Source organism: Vigna radiata, chromosome 8 (assembly GCF_000741045.1).
Source record: "Vigna radiata var. radiata cultivar VC1973A chromosome 8, Vradiata_ver6, whole genome shotgun sequence".
Lineage (NCBI taxonomy): Eukaryota > Viridiplantae > Streptophyta > Magnoliopsida > Fabales > Fabaceae > Vigna > Vigna radiata.
In genome coordinates this window covers 28,295,499-28,315,147 of record NC_028358.1, presented here as the reverse complement: position 1 = coordinate 28,315,147, position 19,649 = coordinate 28,295,499, and the positions used below count along the sequence as shown (strand labels likewise).

Genomic DNA, 19,649 nt, shown 5'->3' with positions numbered 1-19,649 from the left:
TTAGCCCATATTTCTTCTATTATAAATAGAGAACCCTATGTGTGTATTTAACACAAGAGATTAATTTCAATATATAATTTTCACTATATCTAACAGTCATCAACAATATATTTTAACCGTTGCAGTTTACAGGCAACAGAAGCCAAAGCTCTATATTCAGCTTCAGTGGAGCTTCTAGAAACAGTGGATTGTTTCTTAGATTTCCAGGATATAAGACAATGGCCATAAAGACACAATAACCCGTGATGGATTTGCGAGTGAATGAACATGTAGACCAATCGGAATCAGAAAAAGCTTGAATTCTATGAGGATTGGAAGAAGGATAAAATAAATTGAGACCTGGACAACCTTTGAGGTATTTCAAAATTCTGAAAGCAGCATGGAGATGAGATTGTCGTGGCTTAGACATGAATTGGCTAACTTGTTGGACAATAAAGGAGATGTATGGGCGAGTATTAGTTAAGTACTGCAGCTTACCAATCAATCTTCTGTAAGTAGTGGGGTCTGAAACAAGATCACCTTCATCATCTTTAAGCTTAACAGTGGGATTTGAAGGAGAAGTAGCAGGTTTGCAACTAGTGAGAACAAATTGTGCCAAGATTTTCAAACAATACTTTCTTTGATTTAGTACTAGGCCTTGTTGTGATCGAGCAACCTCAAAACCAAGAAAGAATTTGAGAGAACCCAAATCTTTGATGCTGAATTTATGATGTAAAAAATGTTTGACATCATTAATGGCCTGCATGTGATCTCCAGTGAGCACTATATCATCAACATAAACCAATAAAGCAATAAAAGAGTCAGAAGAATGAAGGGTAAACAGAGAATGATCAGCAGAACTCTGTGAGAACCCATAAGAAATTAAAGCAAATGTAAGCTTTGAATTCCACTGTCGAGAAGCTTGTCTAAGGCCGTAAAGAGACTTGTGTAATTTACAAACTAAATGAGGTTCAGGAAGAAGTAATCCTGGGGGAGATTTCATGTAAACATCTTCATCTAAATCACCATGTAAAAAGGAGTTATCAACATCAAGTTGATATAAAAACCAATTGTGAGAAACGACAATGGAAAGGAGAAATCTGACCGTGGTAAGCTTCACAACAGGAGAGAAAGTCTAAAAAAAAATCCATGTCTTCAGTTTGTGTAAATCCTTTGGCAACAAGACATGCCTTATATCTCTCTATGGAACCAACTGCATTCAACTTAGTCTTATAGACCCATTTGCAACCAACAACCTTCTTATTGGGTGGTAATTTGACCAATGACCAGGTGCAATTTCTTTGCAGAGCTTGTATTTTCGCAAGCATGGCTTGCTGCCAATGATCATGCTGGCAAGCTTCCTTAAGGAAGTGGGCTCGATAGTGACAGATAAAGACATGCAAAAAGTAGTGTCAAAGTTAGAACAATTGGAATAGGATAAGTATGAATGTAATGGATAAGGAGTACTATAAGAAATGTTAGTAGAAGAAAGAGTAGGGCAATCATAAGCAGACAAATAAGTAGGGGGCTTCCTTTGTCGAGTTGAAACTCTAGGAGGGTGATCAATAGTTTGCACAACATTGTTAAAATCATCATTGAATTGCATAACTGGTTCAACAACATGATTATCAATATTGAGAGAAGAAACATCAGAACCAGGTATGTCAAAAGCAATTAAAGAATCAAAAATCTGTTGTGATGCAGTAAGACCAGTGTTGTGGTGATGAGAAATGGATGGAGAATCAGAGGCATATGGAAAATGAGACTCATAAAAAACTACATTGTGGGACACAAGAAAGTTTTTGTTATGAAGATTATATAAAAGATAGCCTTTAACCCCGAGTTTAAAACCAAGAAAAATGCACTTAGAGACACATTTGTCTAACATAGTTCTGCCAGCCATGATAGTGTCAGCAAAAGCTAAACAACCAAAAACTCTAAGTTTTCGAAAATCGGGGAGGCTTCCAAAAACATATTGATAAGGAGATTGATGTTTAAGAAAAGGAGTAGGGAGCCTATTAATAAGATGGACAACATGTTTGATAGCGTAAGACCAGAAAACAGAAGGCAAATGAGATTGGAAAAGTAGGGCCCGAGCTACATTCAAAATATGTTGATGTTTGCACTCAACTATCCCATTCTGTTAAGGAGATTCAATGCAAGAGGTTTCATGAAAAATGCCTTTGGAAGAAAAGAAATCAGTTAAGAAAAATTCCTTGCCATTGTCCGACCTTATTCTTTTGAGTTGTGTATCAAATTGATTTTCAATGAAACTGATGAATTTGGGAAGAACAATTTTGACTTCAGCTTTAGATTTTAAAAGATGAACCCATGTGAACTTACTGTAGTCATCAACAAGTGTTAAAAAATATATTTAAAACCATCAATGGATACAGTTTGTAATGGACCCCAAATATTAGCATGTAACAGTTCAAAGAGATGTGAGCTTTTGGATGTGCTAATATGAAAGGGTAATTTCTTGTGCTTGGCAAAGTGAAAAATGTCAAGGCATACAATTTTGGTATTTAATATCAGAATGTTGAGAAGATAACAATTGCAAAATGGAATTGGAAGTGTGTCCTAGTCTATGATGCAACATTGCACCATTATGGACTGCATTTACAACAGAAGTTTTTGATTCGGTGATGGAAGAAGATTGTAAAACTTTGTTGTGATTCGAATTGTATGATTCTTCAAAACAATACAAACCATCTACCTTCCTAGCTACTCTAATCATCGTGAGGTGAGACCTTTGAAAAACTAAACAGTGAGAATCACAAAAAACGGCCATGCAATTTATAGTGGAAACAAGTTTAGGAACTGAAATGAGAGAAACAGAGAATTCAGGTACAAAAAGGACTTCAACAAGTAGTAAAGCACCTATATGAATAGTCCCTGAAAATGAGGCAATGACAATAGTGTGATTAGGGAGATTAATATGGATTGGTTTAATGGGATGGAGGTTATGAAATAAGGATGGAATTGGACAAATTTGATCAGTAGCACCACTGTCAATGATCCAGTGAGGAAAAAAAGAGGATGTACCTGAATTATGAACAGAGGTATGATTCACAGAGGATGAATGATCCTTAGTATGTTGAAGCAAGGCCAAAATCGCTTAATACTGATCTTTAGAGAAAGTGAACCGACCATTGGTGTGATTACCAGCCAAATTCAATGGCTGAGGAGAAGCAGAAGAGTCCACAGTAACCAAACTGGCAGAAGGTTTATTTGTGGGTTTTGACTTTTTGTAACCAACAGGAAAACCAATACAAAAGTAGCAAGTCTCTATGGTATGATTGGTTTTCTTGCAATGTTCACAGAACTTATTGTTCCTGGAAGTGGTCTTGCTGGTATTAAAAGTGGGTCTTGTGGAAGAATGAAACCATGGTTGATCATTGGAGAAAGCAGCAAAAGCCAAGGAATCAGGAACAAAGGGCTTCGGAAGAATGCCAATAAATTCACGTTCATGCTGAAGAACCATGGAAAAGGTTTTAATGATTGAAGGCATGGGATCTAGCATCATTATTTGAGAACGAACTTGGGCATAACTATCATTGAGACCACGAAGAAAGCGAATAACATAATCATCCTCACGTTCTTTTTGAAGTTTAGAAAGAAGGCCACAGACACAGGGTGTCAAACAGGTACAGGTCAACACACAGTGATAGAGTTCCATTTCCTTCCACAAGATCTTCAACTTGGTATAACATTCAGAAACAGTAGAGTCACCTTGGCGACAAGCAAGAATCTGATCTTGAAGGTCAGAAATCCAAAATTTGTCAGCATGAGAGAAGCAATCCTTGAGATCTTGCCAAATTTCAGAAGCCGTATTCACCCACATCACAAATTGTTTGATGGAAGGAGTCATGGAACGAGTGAGCCATGACATTACCATGCGATTGGATCTGCGCCAAGCTTCATATAGGGGATTTGTGATGGGTGGACAAGGAAGAGTACCATGAATGAAGCGCTCCTTGTTTTTGGTTTCAAGGGCGACAACCATGTCTCTCTCCCATTGATGAAAATTGCTCTCAGTGAGAAGAGGCGAAACAAGCACTAGAGGTGGGTTTTCTCCAGGATGCAGGTAGAGAGGATGAGCCGAATTCACTAAGTGATCCGGGGTTGGAGAAATATTTTGGCTAAGGGAAGCCATGGTTGAATATAGAAGGAGAGGAGAAGAACATTAAGCAGAAGAAGGGTGAGTTATCAGCGATGATACCATGACAGCAAGAGAAAATCTGGTTTCAAGGGTACTTCATTCTCATTATTCAACACAAGAGAAAAAGTACACTGTGAAGCATAGGATAATTCTAGAAAAAGTAAAAGTGCCCGTTGTAGAATATGCAAGATAATATCCTAACAAACTAACAATAAAAGTGACAAATAAAATATGCAGTGAGCAAAGATAATATTTCCAGCTGTGATGAAAAGCAGAAAACGTGTCTAGCTCACATGACACAAGGGTTCTGATACCATTTTGTTAACAAAACGAGAACCCACATAGTAGGAAGAACATATCCAAATTGTTAAAAATCTTTGGTCCATATAAATAATTTTACTCTTCAATTATGTAATTTTTATTAAATCTTGGCAACTTTTAAAATAAGTGCAAATGGGATCTTAGACCAAGTACAAATAATAAAAACTGACAATAAAACATCAACTTATTTAAAATTAAAATCACCTATATTTATTTTATCTCAATCAAAATCAAACAAAAAATTACTAAATTCAAAACTAATAAAATAATAAATCTCTAAAATTTAAGTTTATCTAATACTAAGACGAAGCGACCCACTGCAACTGTTATCACACCCATTGTCACCATTGTTGAACTTAGTGCTACTCCACCTCTGCCTCATAATGTTCTTGTTTGTTTTTAATGATAACATGTCTAAGATAATAATATTTTTTTATTGGGTAAAGTGTATTTAAAACTACAAAATGACATAAAAATTATTTAACAGAGAATGTGAAATCCATAGACGTTTGTAATTATCTATTCAGTTATTTTTTAATTTGTGAAAATTTTACGTGATCTTCTCAATTATTTGACCCAGGTTTAAAATATTAATCTCTCCAACTCTTTATTTTTATGCATATACTGGATTGTCTCTTTATAGTGTTTTATATTTATATAGTTTTCTACTTTCTGACTCTTATCTTGCACTTGACCTTATATTTGGAATTCCAACAATAAAATATGACTGGAGAGTGTGTGAAATTGTTTTGTAAAATTGCTCACCCAATATACCGTAGGAATTAAAAATATATTGTGGAAAATAAGAAGTTGTTCATTCAAATATATTAAAAATTAATATTAAAAAGGATTGTAATATGTTAACAACACAAATTTGACAATATTTTCACGACACACATGTCAACGTTGTATTAGGCGATTTTGAATATTTTTTTTAAAGAAATCTGATTTGGAAAAGGGATTAGGGTTATTTCGAAAGCACCCTTCTTCGTTTAGCACTCTCTCCTATCTCCATTTTAGGGTTTTTAGTTTCATTTGAACTTCTCTCTTTCCATTTTGTGCATTTCTCTCTCGACATTCAACAATCTCTCTCGATGTTCAACAATGCTAGCCCACTAGTGCAAAAACACTGTTTAACGTCGGTTAATTTGGGCTTTTAACGTCATATTCACATCCGACGTCTAAACGGGTGACGTCTATGGGACGTCGGAATTCCTCCGAACCGACGTCCAACTCAACGTCGGTTACAGATATCCACCGACGTCTCTATAGACGTCTGCTTAAACACACAGCGACGTCTAATTACTCTGTATAGACGTTCTCCTATGATTAAACCGATGTGAACATGAATATATAAAGAGGTTTAAAATGACACTAACCGACGACTATGTTGTTATAGACGTCGGACATGGCTTTAACCGACGTCTAACAACAATTTTGTGTTTTAGTGCAGTTTTGATCCAGGCTTTCGGTAGCATTGTGTAACATTCTTCTCTCGCTAGTTTCCTCACAAAAAAAGCTTGTGTCTTTTGAATCCTCTAGTCCTTTCAACCCAAAACCGAACCTGGGTCCATGGCTACTTCCCATTAATCAACCGCAACAGAAAAAAATTACGGTGTCGAGAAGTAGACAAGGACCCAGGTTCCATTTTGGGTCGGAAGAACTAGAGAACTCAAAAGATCGCCACTCTTCTTGTAAGGAAACCAACAAAGGAAGAATGTTACACTATGTTACCCAAAGAGAGGATCAAAACTACACTAAAACACAACACAAAGAAAGGAAATTTTAATCAGTTGAACGACAAGATAATCGATAAAAAAGTAAAGAAAGTTTAAACGGGTAGCATAAAAAAAAAAACCACGAACCTGGAATGCAAGAGAGAAAAAGGAGAGGACGAAGCCAATGACGTTATGAGAAACACAACGCAATGCAGCAAGAGATAAACAGTAGAGGAAAAGCAGAGAAAAAGGAGAAGAGATAAAGACGCGATTGAAACTGAATTTTGAGAAGAGTCCGCGGTCTATTTAAAATGAAAATGGGGCGTCGGTTGCTCCAGAAACCGACGTCTAGGAAGCTGAAAAGATTTACGTTTTGGTTTCCTGTCAGGGGAGTTAACGTCGGTGCCCCTAATAGCCGACGTCTACAACCCTCGAATTTGGTGAAAATAAAGGAACGTAGACGTCGGTGCCCTTCAGAACTGACGTCTACAAGGAACGTAGACGTCGGTGCCCCTCAGAACTGACGTCTACATTGAAGAATTTTTGTCTTCCCGCCTTCCAGACAGGCCTTAGACGTCGGCGTTTGACTACGTGACGTCTAATTTCCTGGGGTATTAGGTGAACAACATTAATTGTAGCCCAATGGACGTTGCTTTTTCACGGGATCCGACGTCTATTCGACGTCTAAAGCTGAACCGGTTGACGTTTGATTTTCCTGTCAGTGACGTAGACGTCGGTGCCCTTGCCAGCCGACGTCTAAGCTCCTGGGATTTTTGTATAGCATTAATTGCAACGTAGTAGACGTCGGTCCCCTGAAAACGCCGACGTCAATGGACTGTCTTATCACATACCTCAAGCAATTGGACGTCAGTTTGTGGGAGGTCCGACGTCTATGATGTCATAGACGTTGCATGACATCGAAATCGACGTCTAGTTTTTCAATTTATTTACAATAATGCCACCGCGCATTAGTAGACGTCGGATTTTCACGAAACGGACGTCTAAGGGGTGACGTTAAACAACGTTTTTGCATTAGTGGCCCCTTCAAAGTCTCTCTTTCTCTCTCGAGTTTGTGATTTCGTTGATCTACGTTCACCTATTCTGTTCAAAGTGTCACCTTCGGTGTCAATTGTGTCGAAGTTCTGAGCTTTTTATGTGCAATTCGTCCACTCACACAGGTTCTTCAAACAAGGTATGTACTTTATTCCTTTTCCGTATTCGTATTTTAGGGTTGGGTTTTTGCTTTTGACTTTTGTTGGTTTTTGCTTTTGGCTTGTGGCTTTTGTTGGTTATTTGTAACAAAAAGTATAATTTTTTTTTCTGCAGTTGTTTGTTCGTCATTCATTGAAAACCAAGTGTGTTACTGCTTTGAATTAAATTTTGAGTGAGGAGCACAAGTCCATTATTTTGAAGACGCCATTTAGATGATTTTTAGAACTAAATGATAACCTTAAGATTGGTAGGAATATTTTGAGTGAATGAAACAACAATCGAGCAAGGAAGTTGAAAGATGAAAACACTTAAATGGTGGAGACAGAGTTCACAAAAGTCCAAAGAGAGTAGTGAACAAGACAAAATGATTTCTTTCGGGGATAATGATATTTTAACAACTCTTTTTTAACAACTTTTTTACAACATGACACGTGTTACCATTTTATTAGTCTGTTTGAATTTATTCTAAAAAAATATTTAAAACGGACCAATCACAAATTATCATGTATGTGTTATCAAAAAGTTGTGAAAAAATAATTGTTAAAGAGACTTTTTCCTTCTTTCGACAGATGAAACTGCCAAAAAGAAAAAGAGACTGTGAAAATTCTTTCCAAAAAAACCCTCAAAGACAAACTCCACCTTTTGAAAGAAAATTCATTAAAATAACCAATGACAACACCTGTTGTTCTCAAATTATTGTAAAAAATTTGTTGTTAAAGAAGCCTTTCCCTTTATAGAATCGTGCTCCTTATAATTTGATAGAAAATTGAATATTATATATTCCACAAGTGGATATTTTACGTGTTGTAAACTAAATTGGTGACCCGGTGATATATGGTTTGATATTTAAGCTTTTCCATGAAAAGAAAACAAATCTGATGCCTTGTACAGTATCCATAGACGTGAAAATCACGTTCAAAGCCACACAGAACGTGTTGTAGTTTCTAAGTCCATGACGTGCAACCAACTTCTTGCCGAATCCAATCATTCATATAATATTAAAATTTATAATTTAATCTCAACAAAGCATTATGCCATAGCTCATCAGAAAATCATCAGATCTATAAATACCCAAGGCACTTTGTGAATTGGTATCTCATATCAACTTTGAAGCATTTCCCTATATCCTTTCACAAACCATTGTTTATCAATGGCTTTCCTTCCATCCACCTTCGCCACCTCTATGCTTCTTTTAGCATTCTTAGTCATTGCCTCCGCAGACTACTATGGATATGATCCAGCACCAAAGCTTCAGAACCCCCAAGCCACAACACAGTACTACAACAATTATTATACTTCAACACCAACGTTCCACAAGGTTGAAGCCAAAGTAGATTACAATCCACACCTTACAAAACCAGACTATGCTCAAGAGTCCAAACCCAAAACAGACTACTACGACAATGCAAACGACTACAACCCACATCTTCCAAAACCCGACTATGATGAAGAGTCCAAGCCCCAAACAAATTACTATGACAGTGAGTATGTTCCTGAGCCAAAGGTCGAGAAGGTTGAAGCCAAAGTAGATTACAACCCACACCTTACAAAACCAAACTATGGTGAAGAGTCCAAACCCAAAACAGTTTATTACAACAATGGATATGGTTCGGCACCAACGGTCCAAAAGCATCAAGATGAATCAAGTTACAAACCACACCCTACAAAACCAGATTATGATGAAGAGTCCAAATCTAAAACAGATAACTATGACAATGGATATGGTCCATCACCAAAGGTTGAGAACCACAAACCCAAAACAGACTACCCAGTTGAGAAACCTGACCCTGCCAAACATGATTATTACGAAGTGCCCAAACCAAAAGGAAAATATGAACAACATCTGCTTCCAACAACTATTGGTGTGCAAGGAGTTGTTTTATGTAAATCAGGTTCCACCTATTCTCCAATTCAAGGTAACATGTTTTGTTCATTGATGTAACAATTACATTTCCAATGGCCTATGGGTTGTTAGTACGTGTTTTAAAAGTTATTATTAATTGTATTTGTTATGTGTGATTGTGCAGGAGCCGTGACAAGAATTACATGTGGATGCGAGGATGAACGTGGGTACGAGACAGGTCCTATATCAGTATTGAGCCATGTGACAGATAATAAAGGTTATTTCTATGCTACAGTGTCACTTGAGGAACTTGGATCCAACTTGAAGGTAAGTGAATGCAAGGCATACTTGGAAAGTTCTCCATTGGAGACATGCAAAGTTCCCACCGATGTGAACTATGGGATCAGTGGTGCTCCTCTTTCTTCTTATCGCATTCTTGAAAGTAAGGTCAAATTGTACACTGTGGGACCTTTCTTCTGCACCTCCCAACCTACTAAACCACTCCCCAATGGTTATTGAAGCACCTTCTATGAGGTCTATTGAGATGACCGCAAAGTGGAAATCATGATTTTTGTTTGTTTGTTCTTTTATCAATTTGTATTCGTTGTGTGTTTATTTGTTTGATGTTTTTGATTTCATATGTAATTTATTGGTAGGAGGAAATGAAGAAGCCTCCTTGCCTTCAAGAGATTTATGCAACAAATTTTAATTCATTATTCTTAATTATATTGATACCTAATCCAAAATAAGTTTTATGAGTTTGCTACTTTTCCATTGTGTTGCGTGCTTGTACTAGCTCCATAACATTCCATGCCACAGGATCATTGCAGCAGCACCACCACACTCACAGATACGATTTCTTCTTAGGCCAACTATCTTTGCCATCGTTGTAGTCCATCGTGACTTGTCGTGATCTACCACCACTGTCCATTGTAAAATCATCGTTGCCACAAGTTATATTTGAATATTTATATATTTTTAATATTTTTATGTATTATACATTAGTACTAGTTATGTTTGAAATGTTGTTTTATTTAGACAACTTATTTTGATCTAATTATTTTACTTTTAGTTACAATTAATTTACATATAATTTGGTCTATGACTATTTTGGTGATGTCTACAAATAATTTAAGAATTAGTTAGGCTAAATCTATATTGAATTTTAATTTTTTCAAATCGTTAAGTCTAGTTGTTATTTATTTGCGATTGCATGTTAGAATACACATAAATTGTGCTCTTTTTAAAAAGTAACATATTACATCGATTTTTAGGTAATATAGATAATTTTTTCCTAAAATAATGACATAATATGTCCTTCAACAAACATTTGGTTGATTTTTAGAGACACATTACATTAATTTTGATTATGATGGATGTAATATTTTTTTTTTTTTAAATTGGTTTAATAACTTATGTAAACACTATCAAACTTATTGTATCAGTGACATCTAAATCGGTTTAAAAGTCGATGTAAATACTCATAAATATCAATGTAAAGTTTTTTTTTTTATAGTAGCATCAAATTTATCACGAGAGGGCGAATTATTATGTGCTGAAAGAGTTTGTTTGATTAAATCTGCCATAGCAATGTTACCTTTGTACTACATGTTTTTTAAGGTACCATCTGTGTGTATGAAGAGATTGCGCAAATAGAATCGAAATTATTAGGGGGATAGGGTGCAGAGGGGGAAAAGATAGCTTGGGTTCAATGGAAAAAACGGTGTCAAAAGAATGATTATAGGGTGGATAAGAAATTAAAGACATAAATATGTTTAACATGACTTTATTAACTAAATGGAAATGGATATTAAAAATAAAAATCACGTGGGCTATGGAAGGATATATTAGATTCTAAGCATGGATCATAAAGAATTTTAGTGATTATTAGAAAGTGACTTTAAAGTCTTATCTCTAATCGATGTAGGATTTTCAACACACTCCCTTTACGTCGTCGATGTCTATAGAATAAGTTTTAATCATGGCTCTAATAAAAAGTGAGTTTTTAAGCCTAACTCAACTCCACAAAACCAGTTTCTAAGATAAGGTTTGCACCTCACTTATATATTATAAATTAGCCTTATCTCTAGTCGATGTGGGACTTCCAACAGTGATGGAAAGATTTAATGAATACATGTGAATCTTGTTGAGAATTTAAGTATGAGTCTAAGTTTCACATTGGATAGAAATAGAAAAGTAAAATATGGTATAAGATTGAAGATCAATTAACTCATTGTCTTAAAGTTTTGGATAGAGGATAATATCAATCACTTATATAGTTGGACTCATATCTTATTGATATTTATATCTCTCCACTGAACTTCCTCTTCAATAAATCGAATATATCTAAAATAAATTGTACGAGAAACTAGGATAAAATTCTATACACTCATATCCTAAAATAAATGCCAACTCATATAAAACAAAAAGAATCCTTAGGAGTGTTAGGTCACTGGAACGAAACTAGGTGGGAATCGAACATGAGTTGGAGGCTACAATGATTTGAATGGGAAAAAACATAAGTACTTACATTTATGCGACCTCTTAAGAATTTCTCTAAGGAAAAGGAGAACACTTAGGTATGAAGAAGAAAAAACGAATGAATTATACACACTTAAAGATTTTAGGGTTAAATATGTTTTTAGTCCCTATACTTTGAGGCGATTTTGGTTTTAGTTCCTCTTTCAAACTATAAGGTACAATTTAGTCCTTCAACTTTAGAAAACTCTGATTTTAGTCCTTTTTACCAAATTTTTTTAACTTTATTTGTTGTTTCAAGCACGTTTCATTATAACATTTGGATTGTTTACACTTTTTGACACATTTTTGCTTCAATGTTAACTGAGAAACGCGTTTGAAACAACAAATAAAGTTAAAAAAAATTGGTAAAAATGACTAAAACCAGAGTTTTCTAAAGTTAAAGGACTAAATTGTACCTGAGTTTGAAAGAGAGACTAAAACCAAAATCACCCAAAAGTATAAGGACTAAAAACATATTTAACCCAAGATTTTATATAAGTTGCAAGACAACAACAGTGGAAAAGATACGATACTTTTCATAACATTACAGAGTGTGAAGGTACTATCATCTGTAAATATCTGTATGAAAAGTCATCATGCTCAATAGAGTGGCTATTGAGAAAAATCTAAGACAGATATGTTTGGGAAGATACAACTTTCTTTTCAATTGAGGGTATGAGATTAAGCTACTTTTTCAATCGATTTCAATTCCCAACAAAGGAGCACCGGAAGATACAATCAAACAATAATATATTACGTAATAATATTTAATAATAATATAATAATATTATAACACAATATTACAAATATAATAATAATAAAAATTAAAATATTATGTTAAACAATAAATAAATGAATGAATAATAACATTGTGAACAAACTAAAAATAATTAAATATTAAAAAAATATTTTTTAATTTATTCAATTTAATTTTATTATCAAATGAAGTTGATTATTAAATTATTTATTATTATTATTATATAGGCTTATAGTGGACCAATGACAAACTGGATATAAAGGATCAAGTGGTTGATGTGTAAGAAAGTGTCTTATGGCCATTCGGTCCCGCCAACAGGTAAGTAGAGACGTAATTAATGTTACAACGACTGCTAATGAGTGGTTAAGGTTTGCATTAATAATCATTAAAAGGTAAATTAATTGGTCAGATTCTTATAAACTCTATAAGTAGATGATTAATTTCAAGGTAAACTCACTTTATTTACAATTGAATTACTATAGACCGACAGAGAAAGATTATGACTTGAGCGTTTCTGCATGTCACCCTCGTACCGATTGGTTATACAAAGCGGAGAAGTGGAGCAAAAGTTCGACAGGCACAGAAACTTCACACAAGTGTTGTCCTCATCCCATTTCAGCATAAACATTTATAATTTTTCATTTTCAAATAATATTTTTTTTGAAATATGTTAAAACATGATAACTATTTTTTTATGGTTTATCTTCTATAGTTTTAGAATGTAGTATTTATATTTTTTTTATCATCTTTATCTTTTATAGTTTTATATTGTTTACATTTCACATTTTATTGTATATAATGTAACATTTGTATTTTTATAAAGTGACGTTTGTATTTTTATAAAGTCTATCTAACAATTTTTTTTTTTTATTATTAGAAAGTCTACTACTTACATTTTTCTACCTTGTCTAATTAATATTTCGTTTAAAATTAAATTTACATTCTTAGAATAACTCGATTTTTAATATATTATTTAAAATTATTATATAGAATATGTTTTATTAAAAAAAATGTAAATAATATATACATTTTAATCATAAAAACAACCAAATATTATTATATAACTTTATAAAATAAAATACTTATATTTAATTATAATTATATTTTAATAAACTTAAATTAAAATTAATATAATGGATATGGTTTTCAAAATCTCACGCGTACAAATTCTAGTTGTTTACAAAAGTAAGAATAACAAACAATATAGCTTGGACTTATTGTATTTGGAATGATAAATCAGATTAAAAAGGAAAAAAGTTTCATATTAACAACTCCCTAAATTGTTACTAATGAAGACAAGGTGTTTCATTCTTAATTATCATTCTATTTCTATTTTCACTATAACGGTAACATCTACCTTACACATTTAAGATTAAGTAGCTGTAACAAATTCCATGCTGGCAAAGTGGTACCATGTAAACTACAGGGTGGTGATATTCTTACATTAAAATTTAAAACGATCTAAAATCATTTTACTATGAACATAAAAATATTAATTTTTAATTATAAAATTTTCCAAAAATAAATACTGCTGGTGTGCTGGTGTAACAGTGACAAATTTTGTCAGTCGTTACTTAAAGTATAAACAAGGTGGAAAATCTAACATGGTGGTGGATTCAATATCCCTCCAAAAATAGGTTTTGCATTTGAACAAGAAGATATGAAAGTTGTATTCAATCGACCAGCATAATCCAAATCTATATCGGCAACCTCCACACCCTCGCACGGGTTCCGAGTGCTGCATTGAAGAGACACTCCTATGTTTGACACTGTAGTTCCTTTTATATTGCGGAAATGAATGTCGCTGATCTTCCATACGGAAGTTGATGGCTGAACATTCACAAACAAGTAAAGAAGGAAACGTATATAACAAAAATATTCTCAACAATTCTTAAACAACTTTATTGAAATCATTCATACCAAAGTTCCATATTGCACGATTTAATGGTTAAGTTACTTACCTCGCTGGACAATCTGGAGCCATAACTCTGATCGATGACAACGGGATTCTGAACATCCTTCATCATGATGTCTTCATAGGTAACGTTCTTAACTTCCGCTGCCACTGTCCCGATCCAGGTTTTGATTCTGGCACCGTTGGTGGTGTTCACGAACGTGCAATTGCTAACGGTAACGCCGTTGACACTTCGCTCCTCCGGCCTCTTGCCGAGGCTTCCGATACTGATGCCGTGACCGGGGCCGCAGGTGATGTTATAGACAGTAAGGTTGGTGGTGCTGTGCCCAATGGAAATACAGTCATCACCGGTTCCGATGACGCTGCTGAAGACCTTGATCATGTCGCTGGAACTAATGTGAATGCCGTCTGTGTTGGGACTGTTTCCCGGTGCTGTTATGTTGAGTTTAGACAGTGAAACGTTGCTACAGCCATGAACGTGAAAGTGGAACTGCATGCTGTTGAAGGAAGTGATGCCTGTCACCACGGAGTTGTTCACCTTGTAGAATTTCAGAGACTGCATTGCATATGCATTTATAAACTTGTCATTCAAGCCATATCAGAAGCATGTCTGTTCCAGAGAGGTCACTGTCTTTTTACAGACTATCATTAAGAAGATGCTTACAGAGGGGAGGGGAGCACAATCGCTTTTGGTCTGCCTGCAGTCGTTGAATGGCCACATAGCAGGGCCTTCACCATCAAAAACTCCTCGCCCAGTCAACACAAGGCCATCAATGTCTTCAAACGTGAACCATTCTGGACTCACATACTCAGATGGATCTGTGTTGGCTTTAACAGTTCCTGTAATTTCAACGGTTATAGGCTTTGGGCTGCTACATGGCCCCGCGAACATCGTTTGAGCAGTACGATAAATGCCCTCTGGGATCAAAACCTTTGCTCGACTAGTGCTGTTCTTGCATGCTGCTCCCCATGCAGCCCTAAATGCCTGCATATAACCACACAGTATCATTCCTTAAACATATCTTCCTTAACGTACGACAGTTTCATTCATTTACCATATTCATGTATTTTACTTCTTTCTAAAGCAAGAGCTTATTAATAATGTACTTTTACAAAGTTTAAAACAGATAATGGGTATAGAAGGATTATTAAAAAATTGCCATTGCTATCATGGATTGCATGACATCTGAAATCACTATACACATGGCTTGTATATTTATTTATCTTTATTATGGATATTAATGTAATTTTTTACTTAATAACCCCAAAGTTCAGGAAAATATTGTATATCTTTGAAATTTTGTTTCTGCATCTTCCATCTCTCCCCCTTCCTCGGTCTCACCATTTAATGAATTCGGATTTTTTATTCCTAAATTCTTGAGCAAGGAAAAGGTTGCATAATCCACGGAGTTGTGTATGACAATCAGACAATCATGATGATAAAAATCCCATCTTTGACAAATCCCTCTAGGAAATGCTTCATGAAAACTTCACCACAGCTACAATGGAAGGGAGAAAACTTGTGTAGCTAAAGTGAGTACACAAGAAGAACTTTTTGGGCTTGGTGTCTAAGCCCATCACCCTGCCGTCGAAGATCTGTCTCTATCTCCCCTGAGATAGATGGTGAGACCGGTGAAGGGAATGGGAACAATCCAATCCCACTGCAACTGAGAATAGAAGATACAGAAGTAAAATTTCCATGACATATTTCTGAACTTTAAAATTATTGAATAGAAATTTGCATCTATATCCATAATAAAAATTAAATAATGTGTAACATAATTCTAGAGACTCAATGAAACACATGAGAAGGGTTTTACAACTCCTTTAGAAAGGGCACCTAGCACAGCCCTAAAAACATTCAATGGTATTCACGTGACTTTGTAGGAGTAGTCTTACTTACAGAATTCTAAAACAAAGCAAGATTTTATCTTGCTCTTTGTCTGAACACTACAAAATATATTGCACCTCCCAAAAAAGTGGCATGACAACAAAAAAATAAAAATCAGAATAAAGTACAATGGCTACACATCAATCTCGAGCACCACATTTTATAACAATGTGTAAATTCATTTAATTTAACGAGAAAGTTGTGATTTTTAATTATTAAAATCAAAACTTTGTTTACATATTTGGGTGTCTCATAGTTCATGATATGATAATCAACCTACTAAAGCCGCGAAATATGGACAACACGCAACGATGAATAGAAAGAAAATCATAGATGCTGGAGTTTTTGGAATGATTAGAAAAGGAGTCTCTCTAGTCATATTTTCAAATATCATGAGTATGAAAGAGATTCAATGATGCATATTATGGTGAAGGCAAAAACTCAAGAAGATAAAAATATGTGACATTTAGGCAATGGTTACAACAATTACATAACCAGATATAATGAAGCTTTTGGTAATATATGGATTCTTTATTTGCCTCAAAATGTTAAATTATGCAATGGAGAACGTGCTGAAGTAGAAGGCAGAGGTAACATTGACAAAGCAAGGAGTCAAAGTGATTTGTGATATTGATGAAAATTTATTGAATATTGGACAACTTTTGAACCATAATTATTCTCTTCAATTTGGGAATTAGGAATAAAAATTATTGATTCAAAAGTAAAATATGTTATCTGGTGAAGGTAGGAGGCTAGTAACACGAGTTTTCCAACCTGTTTCGGCTATGAGAGAAAGACTAGCAAGAGAAGAAAATGGCTCTTGCTTATGGTACAGCTAGCGCACTTAAATTACAATGGTCTTATCTTGCTTTATCAAAAGAATCATGTGAGATGTGTATATTTATGAGTTATAGTTTCACGTCAAAAGGTTATAAACTTTTCAACTTGAAGATTAAGAAGGTGATAATTAACCAAGACGTGATATTTGGTGACAAGACTTGTGTTAATTGACAAGAAAAGAAGGTAAAGAAAAAAAATAAATAACAACTATTTTTCAACAATGTTTAATATATGAAAATGAGGAATTACTCCCAAGTAGATGAAGTTCGAGTTCAAGTCATCTTAGGGGAATTAGAACAATGGAGTGAAACTTAGTGGGAGTGCACATGATTTGGAGGCGACAATCGTTTGAGTGGGAAAATCACAAGGATTTACATTGTTGTAAAAAAAAAAAAAAAAAAAAAATCCTCGTCTCCAACTTCAACTCTAAATGAAATGAGGATTTTGAATAATATTTATACAAGGTGCAATTATTAAATTGTAGAACTAGAAAACTTTGAAGAGATAACTAAAAAAGAAGCCAATTAAAAAGAATTAAATATATGGAAGCCAATTAAGAAACCAAATGAAAAGAAATTATTGATATGATATGGGTATACAAAGTAAAGTATAACTCACATGACTCAATCCAAACAAATAAAGTAAAACTTGTTGCAAAGTGCTACTCAACAATCTAATGTTGATTTTGAGTAGATTTTGACATGGATAGATATAATTTATTATAAGAAAATTGTTAATTATCAACGAGTATATCAATTAAGTTTATCGACAAACTACCAACAATAAAAAAATATGTTGATAAAATTGTTGTTAATAAATTTTATGGATGAATTGATAAATCAAACAATAATTATCAATGATAACAAATTCGTTAATAAATATCCTTTGATAAATATTTATAGACAATTATTGAGAGATTTTGATTATTGATAAATATCATGATTTGATCTTTTTTCTTCTAGTCTCCTTCCATTTATTTTTTTTCCTTTATTTATTCTACTTCCTCCTTCTCTCCTCTTCACCTTCCTCCCCTTCAAGTGTCATTGACTTTGCTGCATCCATTGTTGCATTTACACCAACAATCCTCTCCCTCCTCCTTTTCCCATCCTTTTTCTCCTCCTTTTCCATTTCTCTTCCTCTTCCTCCAATTCCATCATCCCTTTCATTGCTTCTTCTCTTTGGTTTTTGTGATAGCGATTGGACAAGATGCGCATGGAAACATTTCTAGATATGTTTTTAACTTGGCTCTTAGAGTATTTTTCATAGTTAGCAAAAAAATATACAATGTGTCTTCAGTCTAGGTTGAATATATTTCGATCGACTCAATAACCCAATAAGCAATTGGGTTGAAGAGAGTATATGAATATTTTAATGAAAAAAAAAAAGCCAAAATATTGTAATTATTTATTGTGATGATAAATCAATAATTGCTATGAGCTAAATTTCACTCGGAATAAAAAAGAACATAACCATCATACATCATTTTATTCAAGAAGCAATTAGAGAAGAGGTGAAATTAGTTATGCCTATGTAGTGATAAAGCCCCTAAAAAAAACTTTGCATGGGAGAGGTTTTCAGACAATAAGAGAAGTTATAGAAATTTAAGAATAACATATTAAGGGGAAGAATGTTGAATAATGTGTTGTGATCAAATTGAATGTTTATTGAAGAAATATTAATTAAGAGTACTTAGTGGTATAATATGTTAGAGCACTCTTATAGAATTCTGAGTTATTTTTTAATCTATAAAAAAGTTACCTCCATCTTATTCTAAATGTTATACTAGAAAGTATATTGCAGTTCTAAAATAACATCAATAAAGCACCTCTAGAATACTTCTCTCAATCAATCGTTTATTATATATGACCATATATGCATGTAGTTATTGAGAGAGTTCGTAAGGAATTGGTTGAATCTACGAAGGTAATGAAATAGATTAAACTCACGTCAACGTTGTCTGTCTCGCCATCTGCCACAGCACCGAATTTTGTGACGTCAAAAACTTTTGTATCATTATTTAGAATTGGAAGGAAGAGACTACGGCGATTCTCAAGGCCACGCGATGCACCTATCAAGCTGCAAGATAGCAAAGCAATGCCTAAGAAAAAAATGGCTTTCGCCGTAGCCATGGTGATTGATCACCACCTCTAACCTCAAAAACACAGAATGTTAAGGTTTTAAATTGCAACTTTTGTGATTTTTGATATTATGTTAAGGATGCTGCTATTGTCACGGAACTGCAATTTAGAACCTGTATTCTACGTTTTTGGAAGAGATTGTTAAGATGTGACTTTAAATATTTATATACAACAATATCAAATCTATCTTTGGGTCCATCCCTTGTTAATCGGAATGTGCAAGTTTTTAATTAATTTTATTTAGCTTTCTTTAAATTAGTATTTTCTTTCTCCACATTTAGCTACAGTTATCACTTTCACTACGGAAAATCTTAAACATTTAGCATTTATACCTGGCTTGCCTCTTCTTTTCA

General features: G+C 34.2%; 3 protein-coding genes across 3 annotated transcripts; 1 reads left to right on the top strand and 2 right to left on the bottom strand.

Annotated features, from left to right (window-relative positions):
- Positions 1–3,097: 3,097 nt before the first annotated feature.
- On the bottom strand, positions 3,098–4,135 carry LOC106770457. The gene has a single exon (XM_014656268.1). It carries the CDS (start codon positions 4,133–4,135, stop codon positions 3,098–3,100), a length of 1,038 nt encoding a protein of 345 aa, XP_014511754.1.
- Positions 4,136–8,479: 4,344 nt separating this feature from the next.
- On the top strand, positions 8,480–10,009 carry LOC106771526 (adhesive plaque matrix protein-like). The gene is given in 3 exon segments (XM_014657523.2): positions 8,480–9,308; positions 9,420–9,655; positions 9,657–10,009. Coding segments are annotated over 3 exon segments (1,149 nt in total). The 5' UTR covers positions 8,480–8,542; the 3' UTR covers positions 9,804–10,009.
- A 4,102-nt stretch (positions 10,010–14,111) lies between these two features.
- Positions 14,112–19,287, bottom strand: LOC106770456 (exopolygalacturonase clone GBGE184). Its single transcript, XM_014656267.1, has 4 exons — positions 19,105–19,287; positions 15,092–15,412; positions 14,474–14,983; positions 14,112–14,342 (listed from the first exon to the last, which is right to left on the bottom strand). The coding sequence occupies exons 1-4, from the start codon at positions 19,285–19,287 to the stop codon at positions 14,112–14,114; spliced, it is 1,245 nt and encodes a 414-aa protein (XP_014511753.1).
- Between the last annotated feature and the right edge of the window lie 362 nt (positions 19,288–19,649).

Coding starts and splice junctions, on each gene's coding strand:
- LOC106770457 (XM_014656268.1), bottom strand. CDS start 4,135: ATGGCTTCCCTTAGCCAAAATATTTCTCCAACCCCGGATCACTTAGTG.
- LOC106770456 (XM_014656267.1), bottom strand. CDS start 19,287: ATGGCTACGGCGAAAGCCATTTTTTTCTTAGGCATTGCTTTGCTATCT. Junction 15,413..19,104: donor GCGAGACAGACAACGTTGAC/GTGAGTTTAATC, acceptor GGTTATATGCAG/GCATTTAGGGCTGCATGGGG. Junction 14,343..14,473: donor GCTCCAGATTGTCCAGCGAG/GTAAGTAACTTA, acceptor GTGAATGTTCAG/CCATCAACTTCCGTATGGAA.